Source organism: Chanos chanos, chromosome 1 (genome assembly GCF_902362185.1).
Source record: "Chanos chanos chromosome 1, fChaCha1.1, whole genome shotgun sequence".
Taxonomy (NCBI): domain Eukaryota; kingdom Metazoa; phylum Chordata; class Actinopteri; order Gonorynchiformes; family Chanidae; genus Chanos; species Chanos chanos.
Window position 1 is genome coordinate 60,799,889 of NC_044495.1, and position 15,000 is coordinate 60,814,888.

General features: G+C 41.2%; 3 protein-coding genes across 3 annotated transcripts in view; 2 read left to right on the plus strand and 1 right to left on the minus strand.

Annotated features, from left to right (window-relative positions):
• The window catches only part of b2ml (beta-2-microglobulin, like), a 3,093-nt gene extending 483 nt beyond the window's left edge, over positions 1-2,610 (plus strand). The window contains exons 2-4 of the mRNA XM_030790222.1: positions 810-1,082; positions 1,196-1,228; positions 1,591-2,610. Of these exons, the coding sequence (XP_030646082.1) occupies positions 810-1,082; positions 1,196-1,209 (287 nt within the window). The 3' untranslated portion in view covers positions 1,210-1,228; positions 1,591-2,610. The remainder of the gene's footprint in view (positions 1-809; positions 1,083-1,195; positions 1,229-1,590) is intronic.
• A 1,996-nt stretch (positions 2,611-4,606) lies between these two features.
• On the plus strand, positions 4,607-6,461 carry ubl4a (ubiquitin like 4A). Its single transcript, XM_030784011.1, has 4 exons — positions 4,607-4,684; positions 5,420-5,525; positions 5,707-5,933; positions 6,232-6,461. Exons 1-4 carry the CDS (start codon positions 4,637-4,639, stop codon positions 6,337-6,339), a joined length of 489 nt encoding a protein of 162 aa, XP_030639871.1. The 5' UTR covers positions 4,607-4,636; the 3' UTR covers positions 6,340-6,461.
• A 2,304-nt stretch (positions 6,462-8,765) lies between these two features.
• On the minus strand, positions 8,766-12,788 carry rab7b (RAB7b, member RAS oncogene family). The gene is made up of 6 exons (XM_030770370.1): positions 12,633-12,788; positions 11,973-12,041; positions 10,994-11,120; positions 9,752-9,970; positions 9,296-9,424; positions 8,766-9,053 (listed from the first exon to the last, which is right to left on the minus strand). Exons 2-6 carry the CDS (start codon positions 12,023-12,025, stop codon positions 8,964-8,966), a joined length of 618 nt encoding a protein of 205 aa, XP_030626230.1. The 5' UTR covers positions 12,026-12,041; positions 12,633-12,788; the 3' UTR covers positions 8,766-8,963.
• Positions 12,789-15,000: the final 2,212 nt, after the last annotated feature.

Here is a 15,000-nt window from a genome sequence, read left to right on the forward strand (position 1 = left end):
TTTGGGGCTACTGGAACATAAGTCACGTTGATTTTCTCAGATTGTCCCTATGTTTCATTGTTGTCGGAATTCCCCCTTTAGATTCGGTGTAGCTACTTTCACTTTGTGAAATTTCGAGTGCGACATTATGAGAAGCACGAAACTAGAACCTTTAGACTATGGAATAAAAAAATTGGATATTTAGATTTTTTTTCGAGAAGATTAAAAATATTTGTTATTTGTTTTCTTTTCTAAACATCTGTTTTGCAAGGCCGTGCGGCTGCCAGTTCAGTTTTCTTAGTTGTTGTTGAAGATCACGAAGCAATACTAGGAAGTGCACTAAACTCGCCGCCATGTCAGACAGTAAATTATAATGTACCTTGTAGTAATAATTATATATTTTACGGTATGAATTTAAACATGCATAACTACACTACATCTAAATTGTAAGACGTGAATAGAAAATTATCAAAGCAAAAAACAAATTTCCGACAGACAAATAAATACTCGTTCGTAAATATGTACAGATTACTAAGTAGTTATTGCAGTCTTGTGACACGTTGATTTCGACAACCCGAATCAAAAACAAACCAACATTAATAATTATAGTGATAATAATCTTATTAATAATAAGAATAATAATGTTTTTTGTAAGAAAATGATAATGCTTTAATATTTTATGCAAAATCACATATCACATTTTCTCCGAAACCTCAACTCTCCTGAGCTTACCCCAGACGTCTGTAGAACATTATGATGTCACTGTTTGTAGAGAGGAGGTAATGTCAACACAGAAGTCGAATTTTTTGTTTTCTTTGTTTTTTGTTCAGCACATCCCAAAGTCCAGATCTACAGCCGTAACCCAGGAGAATATGGGAAGGACAACACGCTGATCTGTCACGTCAGCGGTTTCCACCCCCCAGACATCACTATTGAGCTCCTGAAGGACGGCCAGCCAATCGGTGGGGCCAAGCAGACAGATCTGGCGTTCGAGCAGGGCTGGGACTTCCACCTCACCAAACACGCGCCCTTCAAACCCCAGCAGGGCGAGCAATACACCTGCAAAGTTACACACATGAAGAGCACCAACAGCTACACCTGGGGTAAGAATCTTTCAGAGTTACCGTGGATACTACTGCACCAGTTGCTATGAGTATCATGTTGTCACGTGGAGCCTCTGTTTGAAATACGTGTTTTTCATTTTTTTTTGTTTCAGAGGCAGATATGTAAATGGTGTGGCGTGTGTGGGGTATGTATGCTCTTCTCATTCTTAACCGTTCAAAGGCTGGGCTTCAAATTCTTTTGTTTTTTTTATTTGTATATATATATATATATATATATATATATATTGTTTTGGATTCTGATGCCAGCACATTGATAGTTTAGTTGGATTTGAAAATGTAAACAGCAAGAACAACAACAACAACCAAAAAAGTGGAAGGCATTTTTGTAACAGTTAATAGAAAGAAAGTGTTAAAATGGGTGTAATTATGATTTCTCTTTTAAAAGACTAGGTGTTTTTGATATGTTTGGTGCCTTCTTGGTTAGATGTGGTTTTTTTGAAGAACACCCACTGACCATATTTATGTGCCTTTTTCTTCCTTTACGCAGGTTTCCTGTGACAGCTGCTTTTCAACTTCCTGTCTTCAACTTCGTCAATAGCTCCCAATCAGAACATAACATATACATGGCTTTCCTGTCTTTTTCTTCAGTTAAATTGAAATTGTAATGAGTAACTGTCACACTTCATGCCTTTTCAGACTGCTTTGTACAGTTCCACCCAAAAACCCTGTGTCTGATGACTCAGGCACACATGCTTAGCTTAAAGCCCACAGTTTTGACAACACAGAGCCCAGGCTTCCACTCAACGTTTTGTTTTGTTGATTTATCGGCTTCTGTAAAAAAAAAAAAAAAAAAAAAAAAAAAAAAAATGAAAACTGGACCCCCTAAACAGTGCTGGTGCTATTTTACCAAGGTTAAAATAGCACCAACAAAAAGTAGATGTCAGATGATAGGATTTCTGGGTGGAAATTTGCTTTAGCACAGCTGATCAAAACTAGTGGCCAGAACTAGTCACTGCAGTTCTAACAAAGGTTTATCTATTACAAACATGCTCAACCCTTTCATAATTTAGTCAGTTAAGGGTGTTTATGATGTGTGCTAGAATATAGTATCAACTGTGTTTGGGGAATTTTTAGGGCTTGTAATATTACATTAGCTTTCCTGTGTATAAATAAATGTGTTACCAGTTAATTTTGATAACTCCCTTTGAAACTTTGCACTAGTTCACCAAAGGCTTCATTCCCAAAATTGTCTGAACACTTAAAATAATAATAACTTCAATTTGATTATTTTGATTTTGATTTGATTTTGTCCTCTCCAAGAGTTACGAATGTTGGTTCTCTTGTTTCTTCCAAATATCGGGACCCTTTCCAAAAACTCAGCGGACATGAGAAATGGGCAGATGTGCCCTAGTAGAGGTTCATGAAAACGATTCTCATTAGGATATTTGTAGCTTTGATAATGAGGTCTCAGGCACTTTGAATTATGAGGAGCATAAATTAGCAGAGATGTAATTGAGAGATGTGATCGAGTCTTGTTAAAAATTAATAAAAGGTTTCCAACCCCCCATTGACTGTGCGGTTATTATAGAAAAATGAAAACTTTTGTCAAATCTGCATTATGCTAAGCATGAAGTTCCAGAAACTGCATGCACAAACCAGAAACGCGATTTTCACGTCATCGGGATAAATACTGCACAAACAAACTACAACTAAAGTAAAAACATCCAATTTTAGGCAGGCCAAAACGCTTCAGAGGAATTCTTACATTACATTAACTTTGATTCATTTAGCAGATGACGTTGTCCAAAGTGACTTCCATGACAAGCAGAGTACAAACCAAACACGTAGGCCTAGCCACTCAGGAGCCGTCTGTGACTTAAGTGCTGGAGCGAAGTTCAGAATCAGACCAGATACAAATGCAAGAAATGCTGAAGTAAAAGGGTGAACAAACAGACACGACTGGGTCTTAATCTCATAATATAAACTATCGTGTGCTTCTGGCATGAAGGATAACAAAAAAAAAATAAAAGTGTTAAGTGCAAATTACAAATACTTACTCATCAAATGTATCAAAATAAAATACCAGTGTGAGAAATGGTATTTAATTAAAATACAAGTAATTTGTAAATACAAAAATACATACAGAATTACCTGTAACCCTATTTTAGGCATTTAGCAGATGCCTTGTTCAGGAGCAATAAGAGCAACAGTGGACTAAGCTAATTTACTAGATCTCCAACCTTACAAGTAGTCATTTGAAGAAGTGCAACACATTTAGTATAAGAGATTAACAGCTATGCGTAAAAACACCTAAATTTAGCTGTTAGAAATTGAGTTTGTCCTTAGGAACAAAAGTAGCTAACCTGATTTATCGCTAATGAAGGCTTCCATAAGACTAACCACAAGTTGCCACTGCCCCAGGCTGTCTGACCTTGCCTGTGGTGTTAGCTAGAATGCCACTAGCAAGCTAGCAGGTAAATTCACAAGTTTTAGAGCACAGCTATTTGCTAATTGCTCTATTCTTCTGTCCTATAATGACATTCAGTGAGCCATATCTGATAGTATATTTTACTACATACTTTACCTTAAGGCAGTGGTTCTCAACTCCGGACCTCAGGGCCTACTGTCCTGCATGTCTCGGTTTTAACTCTTCATTATCACAGTCAGTTGAGCTAATCAAGGGCTTGATGATGAATTGATCAGTGGATACAGGTGTGTCAGTCCTGAGTTAAAACAAAGATGTGCAGGACAGTGGGCCCCAAGGCAATGTGCACCGAGCACCAAAGCAGCCTCTTTCCTTGGCTTACCAGGGGTATTCCAGAAAGCGGGTGTAGTAAAAACTCTGAGTTGGTTAACTCAAAGCAAGTAGTAAACCTCCTAATAGAAGAGCCCAATGGCTTTGTTTTGCTTGGAGAATGAAGTCATAGGGCTCTTCAGCTAGGAGGTTTACTATTTACTCTGAGTTAACTAACTCTGAGTTTTCACTAAACCCGTTTTCTGGAATAACCCCCTGGTCATGAAGAAAACAAACAGTTCACACGAGAGTGCGCTGAACCCAATGGGATGTGTCACGTGATTCACATGCATCTAGCCAAAGACTGTGATAGGCTATATTTACTAGTCCTGTAGTTAGTAGTCCTACAGTAAGCCTGGTGATAAAAGTTCTTGTCTTACTTAAGAATAAAATGACATATTTGATGAAGTATTTTAAGTATTTTAAATGCACAAAATACAATCTCTCAAAGGATTTTGTTGCAAATTACATCTGATTATTTTCCATCCAGCAAAGTACAAATGACAAAATACTCGAAAGTAATTAAATACGTATTTTTAAATACATCTAATTGAAATACTGCCCATCTCTGAAAGTGGTCAAACATTATTGCAGTCTCATTGTGCGCTGGTCTCTGCAAATTCTGGACAGGTGACTGATCGGTGGATTGGCTCCCATGCTGTCGCGCATGCCCAGTACCAGCATACATAGTACCGTATATCATGTCTGCTTGAAACACTGACCACCGGGCCAACGACTGATAGAAAATATCGGCTGCCGCATATTTTATAAAATCTGGGACTTTTTATGCTAGAATAAAATGATTCTCACGGTGAAGCCGCTTCAAGGAAAAGAATGTAATGTGCAGGTACGAGAGCGTAAAAGCTGTGTGTGTGCTTCCTTGGAGAAGTTTCTAGTCCTCTTATCTTCTAGCTAAGTTGCTAACTGTAGGCTAGGTTAGCCAGTTAGCTGTGCCAGAATAAAGCCATTATTGACTGTTATGAACCTCAGGTATGTAACGACGCGAAGATCAGGCATCAGACACTACCAGTGTATGTGTAACGACGTTGACGGGATGTCCAAAGCTGACGAGTTAAAAATTTATTTTGGTTTTCATGTGCAGATGGCAAAGCAGTTAGCATATACAAACTCAGCTAACCGAGCAAGTAATACAGCCTTCACTGCATCGTTAGCATCGAGTAGTATGGTTTGCCATCCTTCCCCCTCTGTCACAGATTCTTACTCGTGTTAACTAGGCGCTCTTCTCAGCTCAGCCGCTAACAAGAACAAGCCATAATATATTACCGTACCATGCCAACGCTGTGGTAAATAGATTTGGAGGATAGACTCACTAGTGTTCATGGGAATGATACTAAATTTCGTTCACTAGACATCGCTTAGGATCCACAGACTGTAAAGCGCCGTTATTGATGTGTCTTCATTGTTAACGTTTGGGAGAGGGTGTACTGAAGTGAAATGTTAAGTGAATGTAAGCGTATATACACACACTCAGAAATATACTGATTGTGAATCACACTCATCAGCCTAACGGTGTCGTGTGGCTTGCCTACAATTTTTTGTATGTTTTGCCCTGCATACACAGGTGACCGAAGATGAAAAGGTATCCACAGTGAAGGAGTTAGTGTCCGAAAGGTTGAATATACCACCCAATCAACAGCGGCTGCTTTACAAAGGAAAAGCCTTAGCAGGTAATATCAACAGTCGAAACTTGCAGATTTGAAGATATCAGGCAAGATCCTTAATCAGTAAACCTGCATATTGCTTGAACCAAAAGGGTGAAATAATCTTATAGTACTCGTGGCTCTAATTTCGGTTTGTTTCATTGCGCGCGCGCGCGTGTGTGTGTGATCATTGCGTTCCTCTTCCTAGACGAGCACAGACTGAGTGATTACTCCATCGGCCCGGAGGCCAAGCTGAACCTGGTGGTGCGTCCAGCTCCGGAGAAGGGGGCGGTCGCAGGTGGAGCGGCCGGCAGCACCAGCGCTGCCGCCAGCAGTAATGGGAACACTGGTGGTGTATGGCAGCTCCTGTCCGCAGTCTTAGCCAAACACTTCAGCGCTGCAGACGCAGCAAAAGTGCAGGAGCAGCTCATTAAGGTAAAGCCCCCCGCGCCCGCGCCCCCCCCTCGTTTCTCCTTCTCTTTTTCTCTCTTCCTTTGTCCGTCCTGTTCCTCCCCAGTCACTGTCTTCGTCCATGCAGTTTCACTTACTTCATTTCAACAGGACGTTGAGCAGTCCAGTGGTGTGTAATACACGTTTGTGAGCTGCCCTGGACATTTTATCCACCTTTTTAAAGCGTAATATCATGCATTCCTGAAGAGTTGATTGCTGAAGTGTCCTGTCCTGATTTAAAGAGAGAGAGAGTTCGTCCAACATGTGTGTTGTTCCTCCTCAGGATTATGAGCGTTCCCTCCGGCAGCTGAGTCTGGACGACATTGAGCGTCTGGCCGGACGAATGCTGCACCCCGAAACAGAAGGAATGGACACCTCTTACATGGACTGAAAAAGAGAGGGAGAGAGATGCAGAGAAAGAGACGCACAGAAAACAAAATATTTAAACAGCCCACAGGCAGACTGAATGACTTGCTACAGAGAGAGCGTGAAACACGTAGAGAGACAGAGAGAGAGAGAAGAGATGGATACGACATGGACTTTTTTTTATTTGTTTGTTTGTTTGTTTTAGTGAGGAAACTAATCAGCAGCCTCTTGATGCCGTGTGCTTTGGGCTTAGCTCGGCTCAGAACGAACGGGACGGTCTGTGTGGTGCTTGCATGTGTTTGGATCAGAACCCGGCTGAAAGGTCCTCTCACCAGACGCCCCCACCTAACTCCCTGTTCACAGCATCCGACAGACTCACATGACTACTGCTAGACTTGCAAATCATGAACTGATTTTTTGTTTGTTTGTCATTATTTTTTTTCCTGATTTGCTTTGACCTGATAGGCTCTGTCCTGCCTGTTTGAACTTTTAGCAAAAGCATCTCGTCCTTCATTTGACCTTGACCTTTCAGGAGGTAGGACCATAAAGCAGGTTTGATGTTCTGTCTTTTTTCAGGACTCACAGACCGTGTGTCCCCATTTGTTTGTTTGTTTGTTTGTTTTTTTTTTAAGATTCAACGTAAGATCTTAACGAAAACAAAACAAGAGGTTTCTGCGTCCTCTGGAAAAAAGATCTGTTTGACTTTGTCTTCGTCGCTGAACTGGTAAAGAGGTGGTGTTGATTTGACTTTTGAGTTTTGTAAATATGATGTTTATATTAATATGAAGTAAAAAATTCAGAAGGGACCCAGAATGCTCTACAATGTCCTTGTTACAGAGTTTACTGAATGAATTCTACTACTCACCACAGTCCCTCACAGTCTGTGATTCACAACAAAAACATGCCAAAGTGTTAGGTCTTAAAATGCATCTTTATTTTGACTTTTTTGGTTTGGAAATGATACGCAAGGTATTGTGGCAAAAATAGTGCCAAAATTAAAAACAAAAACAAACAAACAAACACAAATCTTGGCTCTCTAGTGACAACATATATAATTCTATTTGTTACCTTATATAAAACTGCAGTGTGTTTTATACCAGAGCAGTCAAAGTGAAGTGTGAAAGGACGACCATAGATGTACAAAGACAATATGAAAACAAAGTCTTGTGTGTGTGTGTGAAAATCAAACGGGACAAACTTTTTACTCGTACTACAACAGTAAAAATGTACGTTTTCAGCATCCCTCCTTCTGACATGTTCTATTCCAAAACATGCACTTTTTTCCTGAAATTTTAGGGTATGTTTGAAATTACACACTGTTTCATATGGACCGTAACTGCTGGAACTGTAGTTCTGGGAATGTGCAAATCTTGCAAAGTCACATGACTGTTTCAAACATGACGACTACTTGAGTTGACCTTTGACCAGCCACACTCCTTCCAAAGACATTCTTTTACAATCTCAGACAGCGTTTTTCCCCTAGTCACCATATCCTCAGTTTGGACTGTTGAAACAGGAGGACCAGGATCAGGTCTTGGGGTAAAAGTTGTTCTGCTCAGAGAGAGAGTGTGTGTGTGAGTGTGTGTGTCAGTGTCAGAGTGTGCTTACCACTCTAAGGCTAATTTCCCAGGCAGCCAGTCTGGGAATGAAGAGTTTGAGTCCCAAAGCCAATCAGCGGTGCATTAACCGAACCCCTTAGCTGGGTTAATTACATTTTCACACGACGTCAGACGACGTCAAAAGCTATAAATCGTGTCTCACTTCTGTACCCAAATCTTTCAGTTCCTCTGAAACTCTCACACAAATACCCAGCGTTTCATGCCTCACTCATGTCCTGTCAGCAGCGGTTTAAGTCGGTGCTCAGCGTGGCATCACATTTTACTAAGGATAAATCTATAAATCTATTCACCAAGAATTGGGCCACAACAATTGCACACATTCCAATCAGTCAAATATATAAACGTTGTTACTGCCCCCCCAAGACTAAAGATTTCATTACAGCAGGGACAGTACAAACACAGCTTAGAATTTCACGGGGGGGGGGGGGGGGGGGGGGGGAACTAAACTAAAAACACAGCCCTGCTTTTGTCAAACACACACTGAAGAACAAAACAAAAACACAAAAATAGGGCCAAAAAAGACAAAAGGCACAATGTTACAGAAAAATGCAAGAAATGAGGGGAAAGAAAAGAACAGGACGCAGATGTCTCTGCTGTAGTGGCAGTTGCGGCCGAACGGCCCTTCGAGGGGTTAATAGGAACGCTCGCTGTGAGGACTGGAACAGACGGAAGAGAGCTCAAAATCACAACCTCCTCCGCTTCCTCATTAATAAGTCTATTTCCTCATGTGTCGCTCCGAAGTTGTTGAGGGGAAAAGGAAAATTTCAGGATTCTTTTGATGACAGTTTTCTTTTCACTCCCCCCCCCCCCCCCCCCCCCCAAAAAAAAAAAAAAAAAAACCGTCTTGAGAAGAAGTGGGGCAAAGAAAAAAAACAAAAACTTCCTAATTAGCAAGGAGTCAACGATGACTTCAGAAAGACTGGCTCTTCATTTAGATCACAACCATCTGTCTGCCCCTCATCCCTCCATCACTCCATCCATCTCTCTTTCTCTCCGTCTCTCTCTGTCTGTCTCTCTCTCTCTCCGTCTCTCAGCAGCTGCAGCCGTCGCTGGAAGAGGGAGGTCTGTCATCTCGGAGTTTGATCTGATCCGGAAAATCATACGTCTCCACCTCAGCCTCCTGATGGAGAAACAGAGGAAAAAAAAAAGCAGACCACAGGAGCAGTTAATTTATTCTTTTTTTTTTTTTTTTTTCATATTGAGCCAAATGTTAAACAGCCGCTGCGGGTCGTAACTAAGGGAACAGGCACACAGGCTGGCTGCCATCACGTGTCAAACAGGTAGTGTGGTAGAGTCAGCTCTGTGCTATGTATGGCTAATGCGAACTGAAGTTACAGGGAAGTTTCTGGAATGTTCCTCTACCTGTTTGAGTGCATTGCGTGCGATGGTTTGGAAGGCCTGGTCCACATTAATGGCCTCTTTGGCGCTGGTCTCGAAATACGGAATGTTATTTTTGCTCTGACACCAGGCTTGGGCGCGTTTTGTTGTCACCTGTTTTGGGGAGGAGGGGGGGGTGGTCATGGTTCATTAAATGTCATAGTAATTCTCCAAAATCAACACATATGAAATCTAATGAAATTAAGTACAAAGGATAAAAATAGTTTTTGAAAAAAAAAAAAATTCTGAGATCTGAAAACTTTTGAAGAGCAACATCTCAGAACATTTCCTTTAGCGAGATACAATCACAGTGACATGTTACAGACGTTTTGAGAAATTTAATTGGGTTTTTTTTAGTTTTTTTTTTTTTTAAAGTTAGAACTTTTTCTTTCTCTTTCTCTCTCCTCCGTGTTGACCGGAGTTCAAGGAGAGCCCTCTGACCTGTCTGTTTTCCAGGTCAATCTTGTTGCCCAGCACAACGAAGGGGAAGTTTTCCGGGTCACGAGGGCTGGCTTGGATCAGGAACTCATCTCTCCAGCTGTCTAGTGTCTTAAAGGAGTTTGGTGCCGTGACGTCATACACCAGCACACAGCAGTCTGCCCCACGGTAGAAAGCCACGCCCAGAGACTGGAAACGCTCTTGACCGGCTGTATCCCAAATCTGACAGACACAGACACACACACACACACACACACACACACAAACAAGAAGTTTCACATAAGTCACCTGATCATTCGGCAGGACAAGCCAACACTCCCCTCCCATGTGAAACCTACAAACCAAAGGCTTGTTCTTCACCAGCAGCATGCCAGGACATGACGAAAGACAGTCACATGCTCGTGTGTAATGCGTCTGAATCACTTTCATTGGCGCTGAAGTGAAGGGACTTTCAAAAGGCACCGGTCGACTCGGTTTTCACTCCAACCTATAGAATGTTTGACTAAAACCCGTATCGGAGGATCAAAGTTCAGTGCGCAAACAAAGCTCTGTAAACGGAAAGCACAGACTTGACAAGGCAAGGTGCGATGGCATCGAGGACGGGACTGTTGACCGATACCGAAATACAGATTTTGTTGTCTTGAGCTGATGACTTGATTGATTTTTTTTTGTGTGTGTGTTGTCTCTCAAAGTAGAATGTGGTCAATAAACACGTACAGTGAACACTGTTTTAAGAAGAAGTTGAACCTTGTTTAACAACAAAAGTACAGTCCAGTGGACAGTATCTTATCTCTGACTTGTGAAGTTTCAAAGCAGAAGCAAATACTAAAGATCACAACTCAATGCCACTGTTTCCAAAACAGTGATGTTGTCAAGGAAATGACAACATTGTTTTGTTTTGCTGGGATGTCTCTTTCTTTAACCAGGTTTTGTGAGAATTTGGCTTTGACTTTTTTTGCCAGCAGCTGGCATGTGTGTGTGTGTGTTTGTGTGTGTGTGTGTGTGCGTGCGTGCGTGTGTGTGTGTGTGTGTGAATGTGTGTTTGTGTGTGTGTTTTTGTGTGTGTGTGTGTGTGTGTGAATGTGTGTGAGTTTGTGTGTGTGTGTGTGTGTGTGTGTTTGTGTGTGTGAATGTGTGTGAGTTTGTGTGTGTGTGTGTGTGTTTGTGTGTGTGTGTGTGTGTGAGTGTGTGAGTGTGTGTGTGTGTCTGTGCAAAATGAGCAGAGAAAAGAAAACTAGCACATACCTGCATGGTGACAAGTCGGTCATCCACCATCACCTCTTTGGTGAGGAAATCCGCACCAATGGTGGCCTTGTACTGGTTACTGAATTTATTGTTCACGTACTGGTTCATCAGAGAAGTCTTCCCTACTCTGTAAACAAGCACAGGAATTTCCAGTTTCTCAAGCGTCAGTACAAAAAAAAAAAATCAGTGAGAGGGCTGAACTGTTTTTTTTAATGAGCTGCACAAAGACTTGACTTTGACTGGGGACGGATAAAACTAGACTCCGTTCACTCCGTCATTAAAAAAATATATATAACAAAACATTTCAGACATGTACATGGGAGTGGTTTATGGTCAGTTAGACTGATGGACTCTGTGTCATATTTTGGAGTTTGGGATCTCTGATATCTGATTGTAAATGAATATGCTGATATAACAACGCGGTTTTATTGGCTGACTCGACGCTTTTGGACACTGCATTGTTGAGACCGGCAACGGCTCTTGGGAATTCCCAAACTAAACCGAAACCCTGTGTCATGTCTGAACAGTGAAATGCACAGTTCTAACAGCTCCACCACATGACAGAAAACAGCTCACTTTTGGTCTATTGTTAATGACACCTAAAAAAAAAACAAAAAAAAAAACCCTGCCCTCTCCAGCTATGACTGATAACTCCACTCCTGAATATCAAACCGAAGTGCGTGTTGCCTTATGCTATCACGCCCCTCTTGGTCTATCAGCGAGTCTTGAATAAACTGAGTTGAATTGTGCGAATGCCGCTCTACCTCACAATGTAGGTCTCCGGGACCAGGATTAAGAAATATTTGGTCAGTACTTTGACTTCTGTATTCGAGATTAACAAGTGAACGTTCCTTTACAAATAAAGCATATTTTTTCTTATCATTGCCATTGATGTTGCTATGTAATCGAACAAAGAGGACTCAGATATGTCTGGCAAATAAAGTTTCGAGTGTTCGAGAGTTAAACGTTCATCACTCACCCAGAGTCTCCCAGGATAATCACTTTCAGCAGGACTTTTTTCCGAGACGCCATGACGTATCGCTCAGAGCTGAGGAACAGAGATGGGTAAAACTCTTGAGTTCGACATCCGATATCATGCATCAGTTCTATTTCACCGTTAGTATTTATATGAGGGCCATATGCCCTGGTCAATGCTCTATTTCAGTCTCTTTTACAAAGAACAATTTTGTACTGAAACTTAGTGCAACACTGCTAAGATTTGGCAAAGCATGTTTTAATGTGATAAAATAAAACACAACATAACAATATAATTGACCGCCTTCTTCGAAATAAGCTAATATACATAACGGCAACATTGCACCATTCTGGGAAAGAGAAAAACACGACCCTGTACACCTTGAGAATGAACGTGAGGGCTATCTGCTTAGAACACTATGTACAATGCAACGCAGTATGTGTGTGTTTAAACCCGAAGCCTGTCTCAAGCAAGGCAAGTATTTTTGTCACTGGCGATAATCATTTGGAAGTGGGAATACATATCTGACTGATGCGTTGCCTGTAACACAGAAAAACAATGCAGTCTAAATATTTCTTATTAATAAAGCCACATCACAAACGATGGCACTCCACTAACATGCCCGGGCAAAATTTGCAGCAAAACAAATTCAGCACAATTTACCTTCCGCCTCTCCACTTTCCAAACGAAAAGCAACGTTACGCACAAAAATCCGTTTCTGCTTTCTATAGAGTTCACGAGTCTCGCACAACTGATCTCTATTAAAACAAAAATAAAGCTTAGTCTTCCTTAACTACGAAGCGCCACATCCACTGCTACGGTGGATGTTATGCTCCTATGTGAACATGGCTGCAGAGTCACAAGGGGTTGACGCACAACAGAGCTACATCATACGTAGATAAGCCCTCCTCCGTGTGGATGGCTGTTGCGAATATGGTGGATGAGACAAAGTCCGCTTACTGTCCATACAGGACAACACACTAAAAAAGAAAACAAGAAAAAGAAAAAGAAAAGAAAAAAAACACTTGAAAAACTTAAATGTTTCGTCAACCGTTTCTTTCTTTCTTTCTTTCTTTCTTTCTTTCTTTCTTTCTTTCTTTCTTTGTGTCTGTCTTTCTTTTTTCAGATCTTTGTTTTGGAATTCACTCTGTGATTCATATCTGAAGTTTTCCTGGGCACGAGATAATTATGGTCATGTTGACAGTGTGAGTCAAGAGAAATCGTGTAGTTCAAAAATATTCAAATACGTCGTTCTGTTGCGAGGAGACTGTCTGCGGGTCAGAAACAAAAGTCGAACTTTCCCATTCGTTCATACATACGGTTAAGTCTTACATACAGGTAACGTGTCGTTTGATTGTATTTCATTTTACAGTAACCCACATGATCAACAGCAAAACGAATCAAATAAAAGCCATAGCAGAAACCTCACTGCAGAGGTAAATGGAAAATTTGCGGGGTTTGACGGACAGAGAAAGAAATGACGGATCGAGAGGCTCCTCGATTATTTTAGTAAATTTCAAATGCAGAAGAGAGCGGTGCGCGTGCACAGAGACAAATGTTGTACATCTGACCGTTTGTACATGTAAATAGAAACCCCGCTTTGCACTGCTCCCATCTGGACTACCGCTATATCTGTTTCTTTGTCATTACACTCGTGTTGTCACACCTTTGCGTGTTGTTTTACACTACTGTCTGTCTGACTGTCTGCTCATTGTTCTACTGTATTTATTATGTGGAGAAGTCCCGTGCTACGTACCCTGACCTAGCCATGTCATAATATTTTCATTGTTCGAATGACCTGTGTTGTTCTGTACATTAATAGACAATAAAACTCTTTGACTTGACTTGACACTTTCTCAGTCCACGCCTTAATTCACATGAGTGCTCCCAGCCCTGTGCAATGAAGCAGCATTTTAGACTCCTGATGCTCCGGAGTTCTGGCCCCACCCGTAATACAGTAATCAGTACGTGTTGTTTTCAAACAGGCTTGTTGGACCCAATACAATGGAAATAACCACTCGTTGCTTACGTTCGGATGACGTCCAACATCTTATATAACGATAACAATATTATTTACCCTATATGACAATATTAACAATGCAACTCCTCCAATTCTAGTTCTGCGACCCCATTTAGGCCAACTAACTCAAATGATGGTAGGGGTCCTGATGCTGCTGTAGAAGCGTGGGGCGTGATTTGCACGACGAAACGTTTGACCGAAAACAGGCTAGTCCAATAAACGTAGGGCAAATGATTCCGTCAACAATTCTTTGACCAATCGAGGCTCGGGACAGGTCCATTGAGGCGCGTCTAATATTCTTTGACAGCGGAGGGAGAGAGTGATATTGAAGATGCACTTCTTGGCGATAATTGCATAAACACAATGTCGTTACTCTAAAACTATGAAGCGAACATTGTCGATGACACTTTAAAGATACAGTTTGGCACAGTGCTCTCTGGTAAGCGATAGCCTGTTGTTTCTCCGATCAGTTACATGCTCTTTCCTATTTCCTCTTTCACTTAACCTTTGCTTGTTCCTGCATCTTAGCTAAACGCTAACGTTAGCTGACCGCTTCGAGATCTTCCTGTAACGATTTATACGGTAATCTTGATTTTAATCTGCTAGGCATTTTATAAGTACAACTGATATTACCAGTGCCTGTCTTAATCTTTTGCTTGTTGCACCACGGACTGTCACAGTCGCGTGACAGAGCGCTGTCGTTAGATAGCCTCCTTTGCTAATGCTGCTAAGCTCCATGGTCAGCCATTGATATCATCAACGTCTTAAATATTGAAAAAAAAAAAAGCAAGATGACAGAGCGTGCCGCAGGTGTCCCTCTGAGCCATGTATATGTGCACCTGCTAACTTCTGGGGTTCCATAAATGTCAAGACGTCTTGCCCCCAGTTGATAGCTCAAAACATATTGTCACATGTAGTCGCTGAGCATAAAATTCCAAACCAAAGCTATCTAGCATTGATTGAATTGTAGAATGACATGCTAATATATAAATAAAGCAGATCCAGTTTGTC